The 19588-nt window shown below is 40.1% G+C and overlaps 1 protein-coding gene across 7 annotated transcripts in view; it reads right to left on the bottom strand.

Annotated features, from left to right (window-relative positions):
• Positions 1–19588, bottom strand: part of RAI14 (retinoic acid induced 14) — a 147942-nt gene that overhangs the window by 6166 nt on the left and 122188 nt on the right. For 4 of the 7 annotated variants that reach the window (XM_024125991.3, XM_007118223.4, XM_007118226.3 and 1 more), the window contains 11 exons: positions 18520–18584; positions 14744–14801; positions 13933–14003; positions 12039–12145; positions 11201–11379; positions 10892–10920; positions 9585–9671; positions 8578–8664; positions 6130–6187; positions 3361–3479; positions 1160–2695 (listed from right to left, as the gene is read on the bottom strand). In XM_024125991.3, coding sequence (XP_023981759.1) covers positions 1160–2695; positions 3361–3479; positions 6130–6187; positions 8578–8664; positions 9585–9671; positions 10892–10920; positions 11201–11379; positions 12039–12145; positions 13933–14003; positions 14744–14801; positions 18520–18584 — 2396 coding nt within the window. The remainder of the gene's footprint in view (positions 1–1159; positions 2696–3360; positions 3480–6129; positions 6188–8577; positions 8665–9584; positions 9672–10891; positions 10921–11200; positions 11380–12038; positions 12146–13932; positions 14004–14743; positions 14802–18519; positions 18585–19588) is intronic. The other 3 variants (XM_055086521.1, XM_055086522.1, XM_055086523.1) reach the window with 3 other exon arrangements.

Below are 19588 nucleotides of genomic sequence, written 5' to 3'. Positions count from 1 at the left end.
GAGCCTGTGCTCCGCAACGGGAGAGGCCACAGCAGTGAGAGGCCCACGTACCGCAAAAAAAAAAAAAAAAAAAAAAAAAAAAGAAAGAAAAGCCATAAAATGAAACATAAAATCAGATAAAAACAGATAAAATCAGGCAAACCAAACAAAGCCCTCTAAGGCCATTCCATGCAGACAACAGCCCCTGAATGACAGACTGTGTTTCGGGGCCTGAAGGTAACAAAAGCTGTGACATGGATTTCCTTCGTTCACCCTTAAAAGGGGGACGGTTGAAAAAATAAATCAGAAAAAGGATTTCAGGTATTCCTTATTTGGAGACAGCTGCGTCTTGCTCCATATTGCTGACGTGGGCAATCAGGAATAAGTTTGAGAAACCCTGGTATCTCAGGCATCTTGACTCATAGTGAAGACAATCACCCACCTCCACCCGTCTCTTGGCTTCAGGAGCTCTTTTTGAAACACTCATCATGAAGGAATAAAAGATTAAAAATGCTCTAACGAATGCCATTCAGAACATCTGACCCAGGAGACCGGGAATGCAGAGCAGATCCAGGCACGGAAGCATCATCCACTTTTCCCTTTACTTTCCTCCTTCCTCCCCGCCCAGCCCATCTCAAATAGCCTGCCCCTCACATTTCCTGCCTTATTATCCTGTACACCTTTGAAAATGGGGCCCAGGGAGGGTTTTTATACTGACTCAGAGGAAAGCTCGTGGGGTTTAGGGAAGCCATATCAAGTCTGGGAGTAATTGGGTTTTCATATGACAGAGGAATCTGTCCGGATTCCAACAGAGTAGAAGTTCAAGATGGGTCACAAATGCTTCTCAGTTGGTGGGTTCACTTCTAATCCCTGACACTTGGCAGGGCTTCTGTAAAATAATTTTTAAAGGGAAAACATGTACCACACATGTGAAAATGCTTTGGTATGAGGGAAGCAGTAGAAGATGAGTTGTTTTTTTGTTTTTTGGTTTTTTTTAATAAATGTCCACCCTACTATTCTTAATGTGGCTTTGGGGACACAGGGAGTCATGTGTGGAGCCTCTGACCATTCACAACAGGTTAGTGCTTACAAATGGTAAAAATGTTAAACACAGTAAACGAAGGTTGAAAGTCCTAGCGTATACTAGCTAGAAATTCAACAGCAATACAGTCTCACCAACCTTCTTGTCTTTATCCTCTTCCAGTTTTGAAGAGCTTTCAGAATCTCTCTTCATTTCTGCAAGCTCTTCCTGAGCGTGCTGGCATTTTTGCAGAAGTTCACTGACTTCCTGCTCTTTGGATTTCAAGAGAGTCTGAATGTTTTCCCTTTCCCTTTTCATTTGTGAGACCTCACTTCTAATCTGGGCGACCTCTGAATGGGCCTTCTCTTTCTCTTTCATGGAATCCTTTAATTTTGAGGCCAACACACTCACTTCACTTTCCAGAGACGACTGGAGCTTCTCATAGGCAGACCTGGGCACCATCGCGTCGGTCACGGCCGCCTTCTCCTCTAGGAGTTGTTTCTCCAGCTTTGCCACCTCCCCTTCCTTGCTCGCAAGGTGCTCTTTAAGACTGCCTATTTTTTCCTCCATCTCTTTGGCAGTGGTCCGCAGCGTGGTTATCACCTGCAGATGCTCTGTCATGGAGACAGAGTTCTCTTTCTGTACATCTACCAACTGTTTGAGCTGGGTCAGCTCATTCAGCACTTTGGAATACTGTGACTTCATTTCAGACAGTGCCTCTTCAGCCTTGGCTCTGGATATGCTGGTCACTTGCATCAGCTTCTCGTGCTCTGCTTTATGGATATATTCAGCTGTGACGTCTTCTAGAGATTTCCTCTTTCTGTAATCCTCCAGCTCGGCCTGGGCCTCTTTGTATAGCTGGGACAGCTCACTCACCTGCTTGTTGAGTTCATCTATCATCCTGTTCATGGCCTCTTTCATGTCCCCAGCTTCATCACCCGCCTCCTGGGTCATCTGATTTTTCAGTGTATCTTTTAATTTCATGATTTCTTCTTGGGCCTCTTGGTATTTCTCAAACAAAAATGCCTTCTCCTTGTTCATATTCTCAATCACAGAGCAATATGAGCTTTTCATTTCCTCGTACTCTTCCCCGGGTGTCTTCATAACCACCCCTTTCTCCCTCTCTACAAGCTTTCCCTCCAACTCTCTCACTCTCTCTTTATTTCGTTCACTTTCTCCCAGTGCGTTCTGGAGGTCCCTCTTTAGCGCATCTATTTCCTCCTCGGTGATCCTCAGCTCACGGAGGCCTGAGTCAGTATCCATGCCTTCCGGTGCGACCAGGCCTAGTTTCATCTGCTTCTGCACACTCAGGACTTCTTTCATAGCTTCCTCGTACTTGCTCTGCGTTTCCTTAAGTTTCTGGCTGAGGTCGGAGCCGTTCTCTGAAATCTCCGAGTTGTTTAAGCACACCGACTCTGTCCTTCTGGCCTGGAGCTCGGCCTGCAGCTCTTTCCTCTCTGCTTCAGAGCTCTCCAATTTCTTCTGCAAGTCGTGTAAAATCTCCTGTAGTTGCTGGATTCTGACATCGCTGTCGATAGTGGATTTACTCAAGGAATGTGTTAAGACAGATGGAGATGGTTTGGAGTCTGGGGGAGGGGTTTCACTAGGTTTGCCCAGGGGTGGGGCTAAGTCAGTTTCAGCAGAATGGTAAAACTCAAAGCTCAGGTCTGCTTCTGCCTCCCTGGGTGTTTTGGCCTGGAGAAAAGGGCAAGAATGAAATGGCACCAAAGGTGTGGTTAGATGAGCAAGCAACTGCAATGAGAGAGCGACTCCAAACCTCACATTTGGGAGAGTAGCAGGATTGTTCTGCACGCGTCCTCTTGCCCCATGAAAAAATACGGTCTGGGACGCGAGAGTCGGACTAATGATTCTAAGCTTATTCTGTGCTCTCTTAGGACAGATCATGTGTGCCACTTTAAAAATGTGAGATTTGTTTTGGCTGAAGAGCCTCTGACTCAAATTTTTCCTTTGTTTCTCATATTACTGTAGTTGCCAAGAGGGACAATGGGCTTAGTACAGCTACTTCTTACCAAGTTCTTAAATCTGCTAAATGATCAACTTTACTAAGTGAATAACTGACTAATCATATATATGTGTGTGTACATATATGTATATATATTGTCATATATCATACTATGTATATAATTATATATGATTTACCAGTTTCCAAAAATAGTTAATGAATACACTCTCTCAAGAAACAAATAATTTGAAACTATAAAATGCTTATTAAGGCTAGTTATATTTTAAAAAGAAGAAACTAATGTCGATGTCTAAAACAAAATATCACCTGACTAACCCTGAAAAACCCAATAGCTTGACCCTACAGAACAGACTGTGTTAGCAATCGATTTACCTACCTGTAATTTATCTTGTAATTCCTTATTGTGTAAGGTAAGAGAAGCAACTTTTGCTTGCAGTAGGACAAGAAGATCTTGTTGGTCAGCTTCAGAACTTATATCCAATAAGCTATCAGCACCTTGGAAAAGAGACAGGCAATTTAAAATAATATTTAAAAAATTAAACTGTTATTTCTCTGACGCCTTACAAACTCACTTTCTACCCAATCCAGTTCTTCTTCCTAGTCCACATTATGAATGAAAGCCACCTGCAGCTGGATAGATGAATAGCAATTCTCAGGTACGGGGGTTTCCTTACTGGCGTTTCCCTAGCACATATACTAGGTGCCTGGATACAAATAAGCACATCTGAAAACTGATGGATTTGGTCACACATTTTCCGTTCACTTAATCAAGTGCCACACCTTGGTTGTTTTTTGTTCCTCCCATGCCTAATACATCCCATTCTGTGAATCCTTCTAGAAGGATCTCTGGAATCTGGTTCACTTCTTATTCCCACATCCATCACTCTAGTTCAAACTTCATCACCATACTTGGTAACTCTACAAATGGCTTCCTAACAAATCTCTCTCTCTCCTCTAGTGAAAATGTATCCTGTACCAACATCACTGTCAGACTAATCTTCCTAAAACATAGTTTGATAGGGTCATTCCTTTGGTTCAAGTGCTTTAATTGCTCTCTCTCTAAAAATAACCTCCAAATTCCTTCATCTGGATTAAGGTCTCTAGGATCTGGCTCCAATCTACTTTTTTTCAGGTTTATAACTCCTGATGTTTTTCTCTAGTATCCCATTTTCATCAGATTCAATGCTTCTATCACATCCTCTATATTCTCAACACAAGGCTGCTTCTTTAATTCTTCATCTGTATGACTGCCCTTGTAGCATCTCTTTGGCTAGATAACTCTTAGGCATCCTTCAAGACTCATGGCAAACTCTGCCTCTTCCTTAAAGCATTCTCTGACCACCCCAGCATGAAACAGCCTTCTCTGAATCCCACAGTAAACACTGTTGGTAAACCAGAACTATTTGAGATTCTACTGATTACCATGCTGAAATAACATTTAAAGCTATGCTACTCAAAGTTCTCATTGAGACAAGACAAGAAATGTCCTCCAGAATGTCACTCAATGTACTGCTTCCTTCATCCAGAAAGTCGTCCTATGGAAAAAAAAATTGTCAGGTGGACGAAACAGTGTGCTTGGCTGGATGACTTTCTGCTCTAAACTCCTTAGTTATTTTAGACTGGAAACAGTTTAGAGACCACACTCTGAATAGCACTGACCCAAATTCTACTGTTATTTAAAAATTTTCTCAAGCCATTTAATGCAAGGATGAAAACTTTAATCTTAATTTGGAAGGATACAAAATGACATTTCTTCATAGAAATGCTTACTAATCATGTCTGGTGTCTAAACCACAGCTTTATGAGTGTTCTTGACAAAGAGTCTGGTCAGCTTGGAATGAACCAGGGGATTGGGAGCACGAAGGTAATTCTAAGCAACAAAAATTACTTCTAAGCCATGATGGATGGCTTTGAAAGTATACAATGTAACAACTGTTCAGTTGTATTAACATTGTTCTCTGCCAGGAATATTTCTTAATATTTCTAAATTCTGTAAGTTAAGGGCTCCAAACACATATGAAATACATAACAGACTAAGAAACTGAATGCTGGAGCAAAAAGGGGCCTTTGAAGTAATCTACTCTACATTTCAAATTGATTCTGCATATACCGTCCTAATTCTCAGAGGATAAAGCGACAGGATGGACTCGATACAATGAATTAAACCATGTCTTGGTGAAGACAATATGATAGTGTATGATTTCATTAACACTCTTTGTATGTGTCTTTTAAAAATCAAAAGTAGAAAAGTTAGATTGTGGCAGCCGTGGAGGTGCTCAGTTGGCTCTCCCTTCAAGAAATAACCTGCTGCTCAGTTGTAAGGAGGGCCGCTAGCTGGCTGCTTACAGCCTATGGACCTCATCTCAAAACAATGTTTTAAAATGCATAAAATAAGCTGGGACGAAGAGAGAGAGTGGCACTGACATATATACACTACCGAATGTAAAATAGATAGCTAGTGGGAAGTAGCACATAGCAAAGGGAGATCAGCTGACGCTTTGTGACCACCTAGAGGGGTGGGATAGGGAGGGTGGGAGGGAGACGCAAGAGGGAGGGCATATGGGGATGTATGTATACGTATAGCTGATTCACTTTGTTATCAAGCAGAAACTAACACACCATTGTAAAGCAATTATACTCCAATAAAGATGTTAAAAAAAAAATAGAATGTACAGGTTACAGTAATTGGCGACCTTCTTTGTAACACACCAAATAACAAGATCTGGAAGCAGGTCTAATAACTGCCATAATTTCTAGCAGAGATACTGTAAATGATCTTTCAAGGTACCGGTAATAACAGTGAGGGGATATGATATTATCTGTGAATTTTCTTGGTGTCAGAATCACTGATCTGCTAATACCACTGGGGCTTATTACCTGTATTCATAATTGAAGGAAGTGCTAATGCTAAATTAGGAACAGATGAAAACAGAGACGTATTTCACACCCAAGCTCAGGGACTCCTTAATCTAGGTGAAGGCCCCCTGAAGTCGAGAGTGCCAGGCTGTGCACTGTTGGCAGCCTTCGGGTGGCACCCTGGGTTCTCCGGCTTCCCCAGACAGGGTACCCCTGCTTGGCCTTTGCTCTCTTAGAGGAACATGAAATAGAGATCGGTCAAGGGAACAAAAATGCCCCTTCATCTTACCCGTAGTACTGTCACTTAGTCTGTCTTTGTTTTCCCGTATAGAACTGATCTCAGCCTGCTGGAACACAAAAATGACTTAAAAGAATATTCCTGAATGGAACACTCTACAAAAGAATCAAGCAAATTTTCCTCCTTGAGTTTATACAAGTTGGTGCTATCCTACTAGAAAAACAGAAAATCTCCAGGAAAGAAGATATTTTAAAATACAGTAAACGTGACAGTTATCTCCTGAGGTGCAATTTTTACTTAGAGGTTCCAGAGGGTATATTCTCAAAATATTTTTCAGAAATTTCAGTAAGTATATGACAAATATCTTTGAAGATTATAATTAAATTACATAATAGCTAATTTAGTGGGCTACGTGCGCTAAAGCTTGAGCTGGTGAATACTACTTTCATAACAGAGTCAAAGAGAAGTTTTACTTATCTGGGTAATACATTAAAATACATTAGAAGCACTTTTCAGCTTTATCATTTCATAAATTAACTATTAATATATTATTATTAATTATTTTTAAGGAAAATGGTAGTAAATGAGACCTGTCACAGAAAATAAAGGTAATTTTATAAGGGAATAAAAATTCTTATGGCTGTGGACTGACAATCCCTTAAAGATTTCCTCTAAACCTGCATCCCTGAATATCTCTGTCCATTCATATATTGGAAAAATTCTTTACCTTCAAAGCCAGATTCTCATTCCAAAACAAAATACAGTCACTTGCCAGAAATTGCCATGTTTTATCTAGATGAGCCGCAGACCATGATGAGAGAGAGAATTGTTCAGCAAAGGGACTTTTGTAAAGGCTCAAATGCTAAAAATGAAGTGGCTCATTTTTGGCAAGTGCTTCTCATAAAAAAAGCTGTATTTTCAATTAAAAAAATAAATGCTTATTTTTATTTTTCAACTCTATTAAGGTACAGTAAACTACATCCATTGGAAGCTTCCAATTTGAGGAGTTTTGACAGATACACACCCAAGGAACCACCACTATAATCGAGATTGAGACTATTCCCATTACCTCTAAAAGTTTCCTGATGCCTCATCACAGCCAATCCCTGCCATTCCCAGGCAACCACTACTCTCCTTTTTGCATTTTCTAGAATTCCTATAAACGGAATGTCATAGGGGATGAATTTCTTTGAGCCTGGCTTCTTTCATTCAGCATGATGGTTTTCAGATGCATCCATCATGCTGCTTGGCCAGCACTTCATTCTCTTTTATGGCTGAGTAATATTTCATTATATGTATGTATCTCATTATCTTTATCCATTCATTTGTTGGAGGACATATGGATCATTTCTAGGTTGGGGATATTTGAATAAAGATGCTATAAACATTAGTGTATATGATTTTTTGAGACATATATTTTAATTTCTCTTGGGTTAACGTCTGTGAGTGAATGGCTAGATCATATGTTAGGTATGTTGAACTTTTCAAGAAACTGTCAAATGGTTTTCCAAAGTACTTGTATCATTTTACATCCTACCCACAGAGTATGAGAGTTCTAACTCTTCCACATCATCACCAACAATTTGTATTTTTAATCTTTTTAAACTTTAGCTATTCTAAATTGTGTCCTCTTTATCTTTTTGTGATTTTTTTAAAGAAATAAGTCTTTTTACACTCTATTTCTGAAAAACATAATTTGTGATATTATTCTTTGGAACACATTGCCTCCTTTGAGCCATAATCATATTAGAAGATACTAGGGTGGTAATTATAAGAGCATAACTTCCTGTCCTTGCCTTGTATTTTAATAAAATCTAGTTAAAGCAAGGGAAATGATAGGTTGATAGAATCTTTTCACATCAATGTGCATCCAAGTTAAAAGAAAATTCATTTTTAGTAATTCTTAGAAGTGAGAAAAGAATAAACAATTATGCCATTGAAATTTCATTTTAACAATTATAAATTTTACTTTCTTTCCAAGTACAATTTCCTAGTGATTGTTAGGTAAACAGATGTTAAATTGAAATACCCTCCCGTTCCTTAAAATACTTTCCAACCACAAGTCTAGAGAATCAGGTGGAATAAGACCTAATGGATTTTCTAAAATTCTAAAATAAATACATATTACTTTTATAGTCAGTAAAAAGTTTAATTAAAAAATATACAATTATGTCTTAGTAAGACATCAGAGAATAACCATTTCTTTCTTTTTGATTAGTATTATAGCAACACAATTTGGTAAGATGACTGGTGATCTTAAAGTCTTATCTTTGTCCTTTTTTAATGAAGAAAATTAAATATTAGCTAACAAATATAATTGATTCATGCTACTCTTTTTGTATGGAGCCCATGCTAGGAAAAATAATCAAAGGGTGCTTTATGATGAAAAGGTTTGAACCAATGACTGAGAAATATATTGTTTTGCCCAGTGTTGTGTAACTTAAATCAAATCTATTATGTATCTTAAAATTCAATAAGTTGGACACAGAAAGGAAATACCTTGAAGGGTGGTTCAGCAAAAAATACTGATTCCTTTCCTGAAAGTGGTGTTGAAGTTATTGATCTTGGGGAAGACACATCACTCAACTAAAAAAACAAAATGAAAACCATCAATAAAGAGACCTTTTTCAAAGTCTTCTACAGTGCCAAAGAATTAGCCTATTTAACCAATGCAAATAAATCTAACAATAATTATCCTTAGTTTCAATTAATTCAAGGGCAACATATTTTCAGTGTAATTCAGCTGCCTCAAATACTTTTTGAAAGTTTGCCCAGTAGAATTAACTACAGAACTTCATTCCTATATTCACTAGAATTAACATTAAAAATTTATAAAACTTCTATTGCAGATTGAGAATATTATTAATGACTATGCTCACGTATTTAACATTACTTACTGGATGAGATATTCTGCTCAAATATTTGATATGGATTATTCTTTTTATGGCCTATGATTCTTTTAATAACAAACCCTGGCCTGTTTTTATTTACCATTTCATAGATATTCAAGCTTCCTCCTCTATTCAGTAATCACTATAAGCTCAGAAATGAAAGCTGTTTTTTAATATTAGTCAACCTTAAGTGTACTAGGAAAGGCAAATGTATTTTAACAACGTTTAACAAACCAACTAAAATTCATTTTCAACTAACGCCTCACCAGCTACACATTCTCCCCCGCTTTACTAGAGCTGTTAATACGAGCTCTGAAAATAGACTGAGCTCATTATCTTCAGGAAAAAGTTCCTGTCATAGATTTTAAGAATTTTGAGGTTTTTAAAAAAGATACTGTTCAATTCTTCAGTTTTGAAATAAGAATCAACATTATTTCCATACTAATAATCAAAATTCTTCATACCACTATTTGTAATTTAAAACCACTACAGAAAATTTCAAATGTGCATTAAGGGTCAATTTAAAAACAGTTCTTTTTGGCCTAAACACAAAATGACAAAATTATGGCTTTGTTGTTATATGTTTGTTCATTGTTGTTTTTCTTTTATTTTTACCTGGGTAGGACTGATAGGAGGTGGTGGAGCTTTGCGTTTTTTTGGAGTTCCACTTCTCTCTGAGCTTATTTTAGAGACTTGATCATGCTGAAAGTTGTCACAGTCCAAAGAATGGAGGTGGGTTAGTTAGGTTAGTAAAGTCTGAGTAAATAGCTTCATCAAACAAATGAGAAAAACCTCAACAGTTCATGCATTTCTTACTTTATCAAGATCTGAAATCTGCTACCAACATAAAAATGAGTAATATGCATGCTCCAAGTTTTCTTCTAGCAGCCCATGCTTTAAAGCAAGAAAATAAAAAACACAAGACAAAACCAGATTAAGTTGGTATGGAGAACTGGGAAAGTAGAGAATAAGGGGTTGTTTACCACAACTTAGAACCCAGAATACATTCATAGTCTAGCTTCCATCTTAATGCAAAGCAGTGGTATTTCCCCGACCTTTTCATTACTTGCAGTCCTTTTCTTAAAGAATATACAGTTGACCCTCCATATCCACAGGTTTCACATCCAGATTCAACCATCTGCATATCCCAGAATTGCAGATACAGAGAGCCAACTGTATCACACTATTTTATATAAGGGACTTGAGCTTCTGCAGATTTTGTTATTCCCTGCAGATACCAAGGAATGACCATAAATATGGGAAAAAAGGGAGAACGTCATCTCTGAAGGTTATGGATAAATATAACACAGTTGGTACAAAATACATTCAGTATCAAGTATTTGCTGATTATGATAATTTTTTCAACAACCCTGATGTATAAATAAATAAAACAGCCAAATATATATCTCATTAATAAACAGTAGTGACTATGTTTTTAGGAAAAACTCCAAAGTAACAGGGTAAACTTCTCAATTTCTATCTGTGTAAAATGAATGACATTTTAGAAAAGCTCTAATTAAAATAAAAGAAAATGCTAAATCTCTTACTTTCATTAACTAACATGGCTATGGACAGAGTTCTATAATTCCTGTAATATTACAAGTAGTTAAAATACTGTTGTTCTCAGAGTTAAAATCACATCAAACCTTTTCACACCAGTAGGAAATATTAGTATATTTCAGAAAAAGATGAATATATAAGTAGCAAGTTTAAAGTTACATGCTTTGGAAATAGGATAAATCATTAAGAAAATATTTACCACCTTACAATGAATCATTTATTCCAAAGATATTTTACTCCTTAAGTAGTTTCAGCATAGTCTTTATCACTTTCCTAATGGACCACAGAGTGGTTTAATTAGAACATGTTCAAACTCCCCCAGGCAATGATGAAAAAGAATCTCCATCCCCAAAGATAAATACCTGCTTTGGTTTTGTTGGTATCTTTAAATCTATAGAAGAAAAGTGACAAAAAAAAAAACTATAAGAACCATAATGACTCATATCCACTTTGGGTGGTGGGGTATATAAACACACACACACACACACACACACACACACACACACACACACACACACACCCATACACACAACATACACAATATTCAACACTATTTTTCTCCAGAAATATATTTAAAAGAATAAAAAAATATATTGCACAAATTCCTTTAACCTTTGGGGAAAATGGAGTGGATAAATTTAAAACAACACTGGCTATTTTCTTTCACATACCAGCATCCTGAGAGATTTTTGATAATAGAAGGCTTTGAATTCCTGCATTTTCTGAGAGTTTGGAATAATGTAAGGCATTGTGTCCAAGAGAATCTACAAGGTTTAGGTCTGCACCCTTTTTAATTAAGGCTTCCACAATGTTAGAGCTGCCAATCTCACAAGCCAGCATGAGAGCAGTTCTAAAGAATGAGGAGACAAAAAATTAGTACACAAAATGTGAAAACTTTTTGCTAGGAAATCATTTCATTTGTCTTAAAAACAGAGGAAAGAAGACTAAGTGCAGTTAAACCTGTACTACACTTAATTTTCTAGGAAATTCAAAATGGAATGCTATCCAAATAAAATTGGGTTGCTGTTTTATAAAACTTCAGATTAAATCAGAATATTAAATATTAGGTCAAATAACATAGATATAATCTTCTAAATATGATGGAATTTAATACAATTGGCACAAATCTTGTCTTATTTTCAAATCAAGTTTTTTAAAGAACCTATAACATTATTAAGACTGTTTTTAAAAAACAACCAATATGTTTACTTTTATTTTGCATGAAAAGGCAAAGGAAATGGCCTTTAGCCTATTAAATCCTAAAATGAATACATTTTAGCATTTAATAATCTCATCACAGACACAGTCAGCAATGATGTTCCCAGAGGTCTGGGGAAAAAATTTTTTAAGTCAAAACAGATTCTTAATCATCCAAAAAGGCAGAAATCAGTAAAAGAAAGAAATTAAAACTGCTTTAAAACAAATGATCCAAAATACAGCTTTGATATTTTGAAAGCTTCTCAGAATGTGGATATCACTGAAATAACATGCTTTCTAATTCTGTGGTACCTTCCATTTTTGTCTCTGGAATTTACATCTGCTCCATGATCCAGGAGAAAGCGACAGACCTCACTGTGGCCATTTTGTACTGCAAGAAGCAGTGGTATATTCCCATCCTAGGAAGACAAATTCAGATTAAGATTTTAACTTAGATGCCAAATGCCGGAACTGCAAAGGTCCTTATTCCTTCTACATTTATTCCTGACTTGTCCTGCTGGTCTTACATTTGACCCACCGAAGTAGTCTGCCCCTTAATAGGCCAACGTCACACCCTAACACTACCCTTGTTATGGAATCCCACTGACCGTGGGCTTTTCCTCAGGAGTCAGTCTCTCGGGCTGCTTGTTGCCTCGACTATGATGTGAGAGAGAGTGGAACGCAAAGTATGTAAAGGCTCGAGGCAAGTATATACCATGTTTATTGAGAAATGGTTCTCCATGGTTCTGGAGAAATGAAGGGTTGTTTCCATATGGCATTAGTAGGCCCCACTGCTCTCTAAGCAGTTTCTTCTGAGTGAACTACACATATCCTAGTATCCTGCCATGCCACCACTGTCTTCTCAGAAAGCATACCCTTTCATAATCTCACTAGGTATCGAAACATATGTTAAGAGTTTATTTGTTCATTACTGACACATGACTAGATAAAGGGACTGATGGAAAGAATGATTTGTTTAATATGTTACAACAATCGGCAATTCCTTTAGAAAAAAGAATTAGATCCCAACTCATACAAACTATGTAAAATGGATTAAGAATCTCAACATTACAGTATGAAACGAATGAAAAAACAATACTAGAAGAATTTATAGGTGACAGTTTCCAGAATCTTAGTTTGAAGTGAGGTCTGACTCAAATTATGTAAACCATAAAGACAGCCTTTTATTCTGCTCTTTGCCTTGAACATACCCCACAAATGGGGTGGACAGTAATTTTAAGGTGGACGTATTCAAATAGGCAAAGGAAAAAAAAAGTTACAATATATCCAATTATTTTAACATGGGGATATTTACAAATACAATTGCTGCTTAAGGATTAAGTATCCACTCAAAGTCGAACTTCAGAATTTCTAGAAAATTATCTCTGTGAAGTTATAATACTTTCTGGTTATAAAGTACCGAGATTCAGGGAGCATGAATTTATTTACAGATTCTAAATGCTCACTTCACAATGTCCCCATCAGGTATAACTTACACATGCCAAGTCCCATGCTACAGCAGGAAATTTAACCCTATAATCAGGAGCAACAGGCATGTCAGTTTATTCTCAAAATAGCCCAGCAAGGGCAAAATCGGCTACAAGTGGTCTTTAAAATTGGAAAACCCTAGTACCAAAGGTAATATATGGGGTGCAAAAAGAAAATAATAGAACTTCTATTTAGACTTATTTTTTATTTATAAAAATCAAGAGGGCTTCCCTGGTGGCACAGTGGTTGAGAATACGCCTGCCGATGCAGGGGACAAGGGTTCGTGCCCCGGTCCGGGAGGATCCCACGTGCCGCGGAGCGGCTGGGCCCGTGAGCCATGGCCGCTGAGCCTGTGCGTCCAGAGCCTGTGCTCCGCAACGGGAGAGGCCACAACAGTGAGAGGCCCGCGTACCACAAAAAAAAAAAAAAAAAAAATCAAGAAATTAAGCCTCATTAGTATTTAGGTTGATGGTAAGCCACGTGTCTATCCTTACAAACAAACACAGGAAGTGCATGCTGCAAAACGTTTTATTAATGGTTTAAGGACCAAAGGGGATAATAGTTAAATCTGTTTTGCATAAGAGGATCTAGGTCGGAAAGCAACAAACAGACTTTTACGAAATGCTTGGGTCTCTAAGTTCTTCGTGACTCCCAGAAGTAGCCCATGGTGCTCTAGAAACCAGTGTCCATCTGCACCTCTAGTGCACCTGGTACTTACCAAATCCTTGAGGTTTATGGGGCTTCTGTGCTCGCAAAGAACCAGCACAGCTTGAAGGCAGCCCTGTGCAGCTGAGAGAAGGAAGACACAGAAACCACAGCCAATCACAAAGCTACTCTCACAGCCAGGGGCATCAAACACTTCTATGAAGGAAAAGTTCACCTTCCACCCAGTTTGCATATGTTGCATTGAAGAGAAATCATGTCAGAATGGTTAAGTAAGTGGTGTTTTAAATTACTGTTTAATTTCAGGGTCATCCAGACCTAAAGGCAGTGCTTGCCAGTTGTTGCCTTTAGGCAAACCTTTGGTTTAGCTTTTCATGGGACTTAGCTTTTCCACAACTAGCACTAAAAGAAATTTGCAAATCTCATCATCCTGGCCTTCAGTACCAATGTTTCGTCACTTGAAACTGTGTGACAGATAGTAAAACCAAATGTTGATAAATAAAACTGATTGATGTTCCTTTTGATCCCCAAGTAAAAAAAATCTGTATCACACATTACCTGAAATCTACAAATGCTCATGAATATCTCTTAAACAAGAACCTCACGTTAATTAAAATATAATAACCAGGACAATTTTTACTAGTTGTTTGGCGGGCGATTGACGAATTCTAGCTGTATTCCTCCGTAAAACCCTACACAATTTGCAAACTGAGGAAAATGGGAATGATGTCTGGGAATGATGTCTAGGAATGATGACAGAAAACGACATCAGGAATAACAATGGCAAGGTTAATGGCTTAAATAAGGAAAACGAACACTTACTGTTTCTCATGGCAGAAGAAGACAAATAAGAGAATGAAAATTACCTGCATAATGTAAAGCTGTTTTCCCAGAGCTGTCGATACTTTCGGCTGGGCATTTAGACTGTAAGACAAAAATCAATAAATACGTATAATAAAATTCAGTTCTATTCAGTTCATCCTTTTCCTGCAAGGTATGATGCAACTTCCTAAGAAAAGTATAATAAACATGAATAAGTCCCAAATGTTGTGCTCCAGGGGCCCAGGGCCTCATGGGGAGGTAGACTCATCTCCAAGTAATCATGACACAGGTGAACCATCACCTCTTGGCTGCTCTGACCGTCCCCTCTCTCTTCCATCAACTCTGTCGCCAACAGACAGATCATCTCCACCAGCTAACAAACATGCTCTAGGATTTCTCATCTTGATCCCACCTTTCCCCCCATTTCCTGCCCTAATTCTCTATCCGCCGTCACAAAACCAACTTCCTGTTAAGAACTGTCCCACACAAGCCATGTTTCCTCGTCTCCCATTTATTCCTGGACTCACTGCGGTTGGGCGTCTGCCCTCAAGACTCCACAGGGATGGCCCTGACCCAAGTGGCCAGACACCTTCGTGTTTCCAACGACGGCAAACATGCTTGCCCTCCTCTTACCAACCTCTCCCCGGCAATCCACTCCCTCTTCTCCAAACACCCCCTCCTCTCAGCCCCTAGAGCCCTGCCTGGCCCATCCGATCTCGGTTTCCCCCGCCACTGCTCTGGCCACGCCTGCCCCTTTAGCCAAGCATAAAACTGTGGGGCTCCAGGGTGTTCTTTCTCTAAGCTCTCTCCCTCTGTAATCTCATCCACACCCATAGCTCGAAATCCCATCTAGAAGCTAATGCCTCCCGAGTGTATATCTTAACAGTGACAACACTACTGTGTAAGTGTTGGCTATTAGTATGTGCCAGGTACTGTTCAAAGAATTGTTTTAAGGCTCTTGACAATCCTAGTTAGATACTGTTATTACCCCCATTTACAGATGAGGAAACTGAGGTACAAAGAAGTTAGTAATTTGCTCGGGTCACAGTAAGTGGTAGAGCCAGGATTCAAAGCCAGACAGGCTGGGCTACAGCCAGTGTTCATATCTGTACACAGCAGATGGCATCTCTGAGCCCCCGGCCTGACAACCCACAGCCTATTTCACATTTCCGCCTGATGTCTGAAATGCAGCACAGCCAACACTTCTGGTTTCTCCTCCCCGACACGCAGCCTGATCCTCCCGAGCCGTCCCTGCCTCTGTTAACAGCGCTATCGTCGGTCTAGTCACTGAGCCAGAAACCACTGAGTCATCCTTGATTTCTTCTCCTCCTCCTCCTGCCACGTCTCACCTACCACCACGTCCTGTCAATTCTGTCCCCAAAACACACCCCGATCTACTCTCCTCTCTTTCTCCATTGTGACCACCTGGTCTGAGCCAACACCTGCTCACCTGGACAGCCTTGACGGCCACCTGGCTGTCCTCAGTTCTTTAATTAATTCTCTATACAAAGAGAGTGAACTTCTAAACTGTCAGTGTTGCTCTTCACTTCAAAGTCCTCCAAAGTTCCACACTGTACTTTGAGGAATCACTGTCTGCCCATCGTGGCACACAAGGCTGCAGCCTGGGCCCCCCCCCCTTTTTTTTTTTGGTGGCCTCCCTGCACGGCATGCGGAATCCCTGACCAGAGATTACCCACGCCCCCTGCAGTGGAAGCGCAGAGTCTCAACCACTGGACCGCCAGGGGAAGTCCCCTGGGCCCTTCTTTCTGCTCATTCGCTTTGCCCCCAGCCCACCCACTGGCTTTCTTTCCTCCCCGGCTAGTTAGTGACTTTCCTACCTCAGGCCTTTTGTACTTGCTGTTCTGTCTGCTTGGAATGCTCTCGCCTTGGCTCTCTGCACCGCTGAGTTCTCAGCTTAAATATCACCTCCTCCCCGGGGCCTTCCTGCATCCCCCCTCACTCCCCTCTCACAATACTCTGTTAGTTTTCTTCTCAGTGATATGCAATCGGTCATGTGTATTTCTGTCTTCGTGTACCAGATGGCAAGCTCCAGCAGGAAAGGGACTGCTCTGTGAGTAAATACTCACTGCTGGACAGAGCGCATGGTGCCCAGGGACCACTTGCTACAAGAGAGAGTGGGGGAGAGTTCATCTGAAGACTCTCACAAGGCTCTCTTTGTGCCCATTGCCTTAAGGAGGTGCAACTTTGAAATGGTAGCCACTGGAGAAGGGAAGTCTCTCCAGCAGACAGATAGTAAGAGCAAAAGGCCGGAGAGAGAGGGCGCAGGGTGAGGGGTGGCACGAGATGGCAGTGGCCCCATCACGGAGGGCATGGGTCGCCCAGACGAGGAGTGAAGCAGTTACCAGAGGGGTGCAGGACCCAAGGTAAGCAGCCCATTAGGAGGCCGTCAAAGCCTCCAGTTTGAACTATCCAGGAAGAGGAACAGAATTCAGACAATTTGCAGAGAGCAGGCAATGGTGGAAATGTTTGCCTGCCCTTCAGTGGTAAGAAGAATAGAGATCATGTTACAGCTTACCATGTTTTGGCCTAATTTTAGAACAGCACAAGGAACTGTTTAAAGGCTTCAAAGATTCCAGGGAAAAACCAATCCATTTGCATAACCAGATATAAAATTACATTAGAGGCTAGAATATCTGGTCCTTGCCCATGAGGATTTCCAGCTTGTCAAGTTCATTCTTCCTTCAAATCAGAGCCAGATGCAGTCTGGATAGCCAAGCCAGGATGGGAATGGAGATTTAAAATACAAATAAGTTAAACAAAAATTTAAGGTTAAGACCATGGGTGTGGAGGCAGGGAAGAAAATTCTATTGTAACTGTCTTTAGAGAGGAGCCTCAGAATAAAAATCATTATCATCACATCACAGATGCTGATCTATGTTTCTTGAATTTCATTTCAAAGACCTGTTAAGGTTAAGCATTGCTGGCACTGGTGGTAGCTTGCATCAGGTAATGCAAGACAAGAAGCTCTGTGATCAACAGACCAGGACAAGGTGAAGAATGTGTCCATATTGCTGCATTAGAATTGCAAAGCCCAATTAAAGCAAGATGCTGGGTCCCAAACAACAATGCTCAGGAAGGCCAAGACAACAGACATTACTCCAAACACATATTTTATTGCTCTGTGCTGTTCCTGAAAACAGCCAGCTTGCATTTTGACTGGCAACAGCTGGAAGTTACTGTACAAACTGCTATTGGGATTTCAATATCTTTCAAAATATTCATCTTGAAAGATATACGGAAGTCACCCTAAGCAATCATTTTAAACTTCCTGGCAAGGTTACCAAACCAGGGAGTTGACCTAAAATTATAAAGAAGAATAAAACCAAGAACCTGAACAAAGACTAAGAACTAAAGGCTCATCAAGTTACACACAAGGAAACAGTGGTTGAAATTTTGTTTATCAAGAAAAGCTGCATTCTACTAATGATTGAGAGAGAACAAATACTAGGATACTGGAGACCCTGTATTATAAGGATCTCCAACAGCATGAAAATTTTTTTTCAAGCTGACTATGTAAAGGGTACAAGTTCTTCCAATACGAAAAAAAGAGCTGAATAGAGCGGAGAAAAGGGCTGGATCCCAGGAAGACACTCCAAATTTGTATTAGGATCCTCTTCTCTACCAGCGCAACTGCTGTGGAAATAATCTTCTCCTTGGCTATAATGAAGCTTCTCAGGAAACCCAGGTTCTGGGATAATATTTGAAGGAGTATGTGTGTGTGTGTTTGTTCTTTCACACACAAGGTTACTTTCAAATTTTAAAAATGACACATTTATAATTTTCTGTTGTTCCACTTTACCTGAAGGAGCTTCTTGATGCATTCATGGTGGCTGTTCTTGGCTGCAAGGTGCAAAGCACTGTGTCCTAAATGGATTAAAAAAAATTTTTTTTAATCTTTTATCTCTGTAATGAAGACAACTATGAGGAAATAAATTGTTCTCCAACAAAGACGGAATTGTTACTCTTGAGAATGAGGCCTCAACTTCTTCTCTGCAAAGTTCAGTGTTACAAAAGTGGGGAGAACACAGAGCATCCTGTCCCCTGGATAACGTTCAGAGTCCATGCCAGCTGCTGTCCCCTTGGGGTACAATCAAGCTCTGGGCTAGAAGCTTGCGTTGGACTCCTGCTATGCACCTTGGAAGTTCTGCTTTCAGCTGTCAGCACGGGTGCCAGACGCCCCACGTCCATAAGTCACACCAGGCCACGACTGCCACCGGCCTAGGAACCCAGCAAAGGCAGCCAGCGAGCCAGCAGGGAGCACACCAAACACCCGACGAAACCCCACTTCCACCTCTCGTTTCTCCCGCCCCCAAATGTGCTCCAGCTCTGTATGGAAATTACCTGGAATTCAGATGTCCCAAGTTCTTACATGGAAGAAGGAAAAGGGTTATAAAAACAACACACTAGCAAAGTAGCATCTCTTCACGCTCCCTTCACAGAACATTACAACATGAGACTCTGACGTTTCTGTGGACAGATTACTTTAGGAAATTTTAAGGCTATACCCAGGCCCCTCCCCACTACCACCGAATGGGCCTATAGCGTTTCTATGGAAGAGGGGCTTAGAGGCAGCCCTACTAGACCAGTAGGCTCCCACCCCAGGGCCCTGGCAAATTACTCTTTGCTTGGCCTGGACCGTCCTCCTCTAAGATAACCACCCAGCTTGCCCTCTTACCTCCCTCGGATGCCACTGAAACAGGGTCTTCTGGATGAGACCTTTCCTGACCTCACCACTTAAAATTCCAGTTCCTCCCCCACCCCTTTTATCCCTACTTCCTGCTTCATTCTTTTATCCTTCATAGCACCCAGCACCTTCAACTCTCCCTCTCCACCCCACTCCTCTCTCCCTACACACACACCCCCCCACA

This window comes from Physeter macrocephalus, chromosome 8 (genome assembly GCF_002837175.3).
Source record: "Physeter macrocephalus isolate SW-GA chromosome 8, ASM283717v5, whole genome shotgun sequence".
NCBI lineage: Eukaryota > Metazoa > Chordata > Mammalia > Artiodactyla > Physeteridae > Physeter > Physeter macrocephalus.
The sequence above is the reverse complement of the archived record's forward strand: the minus strand, read 5'-3'. Positions and strand labels throughout refer to the sequence as shown.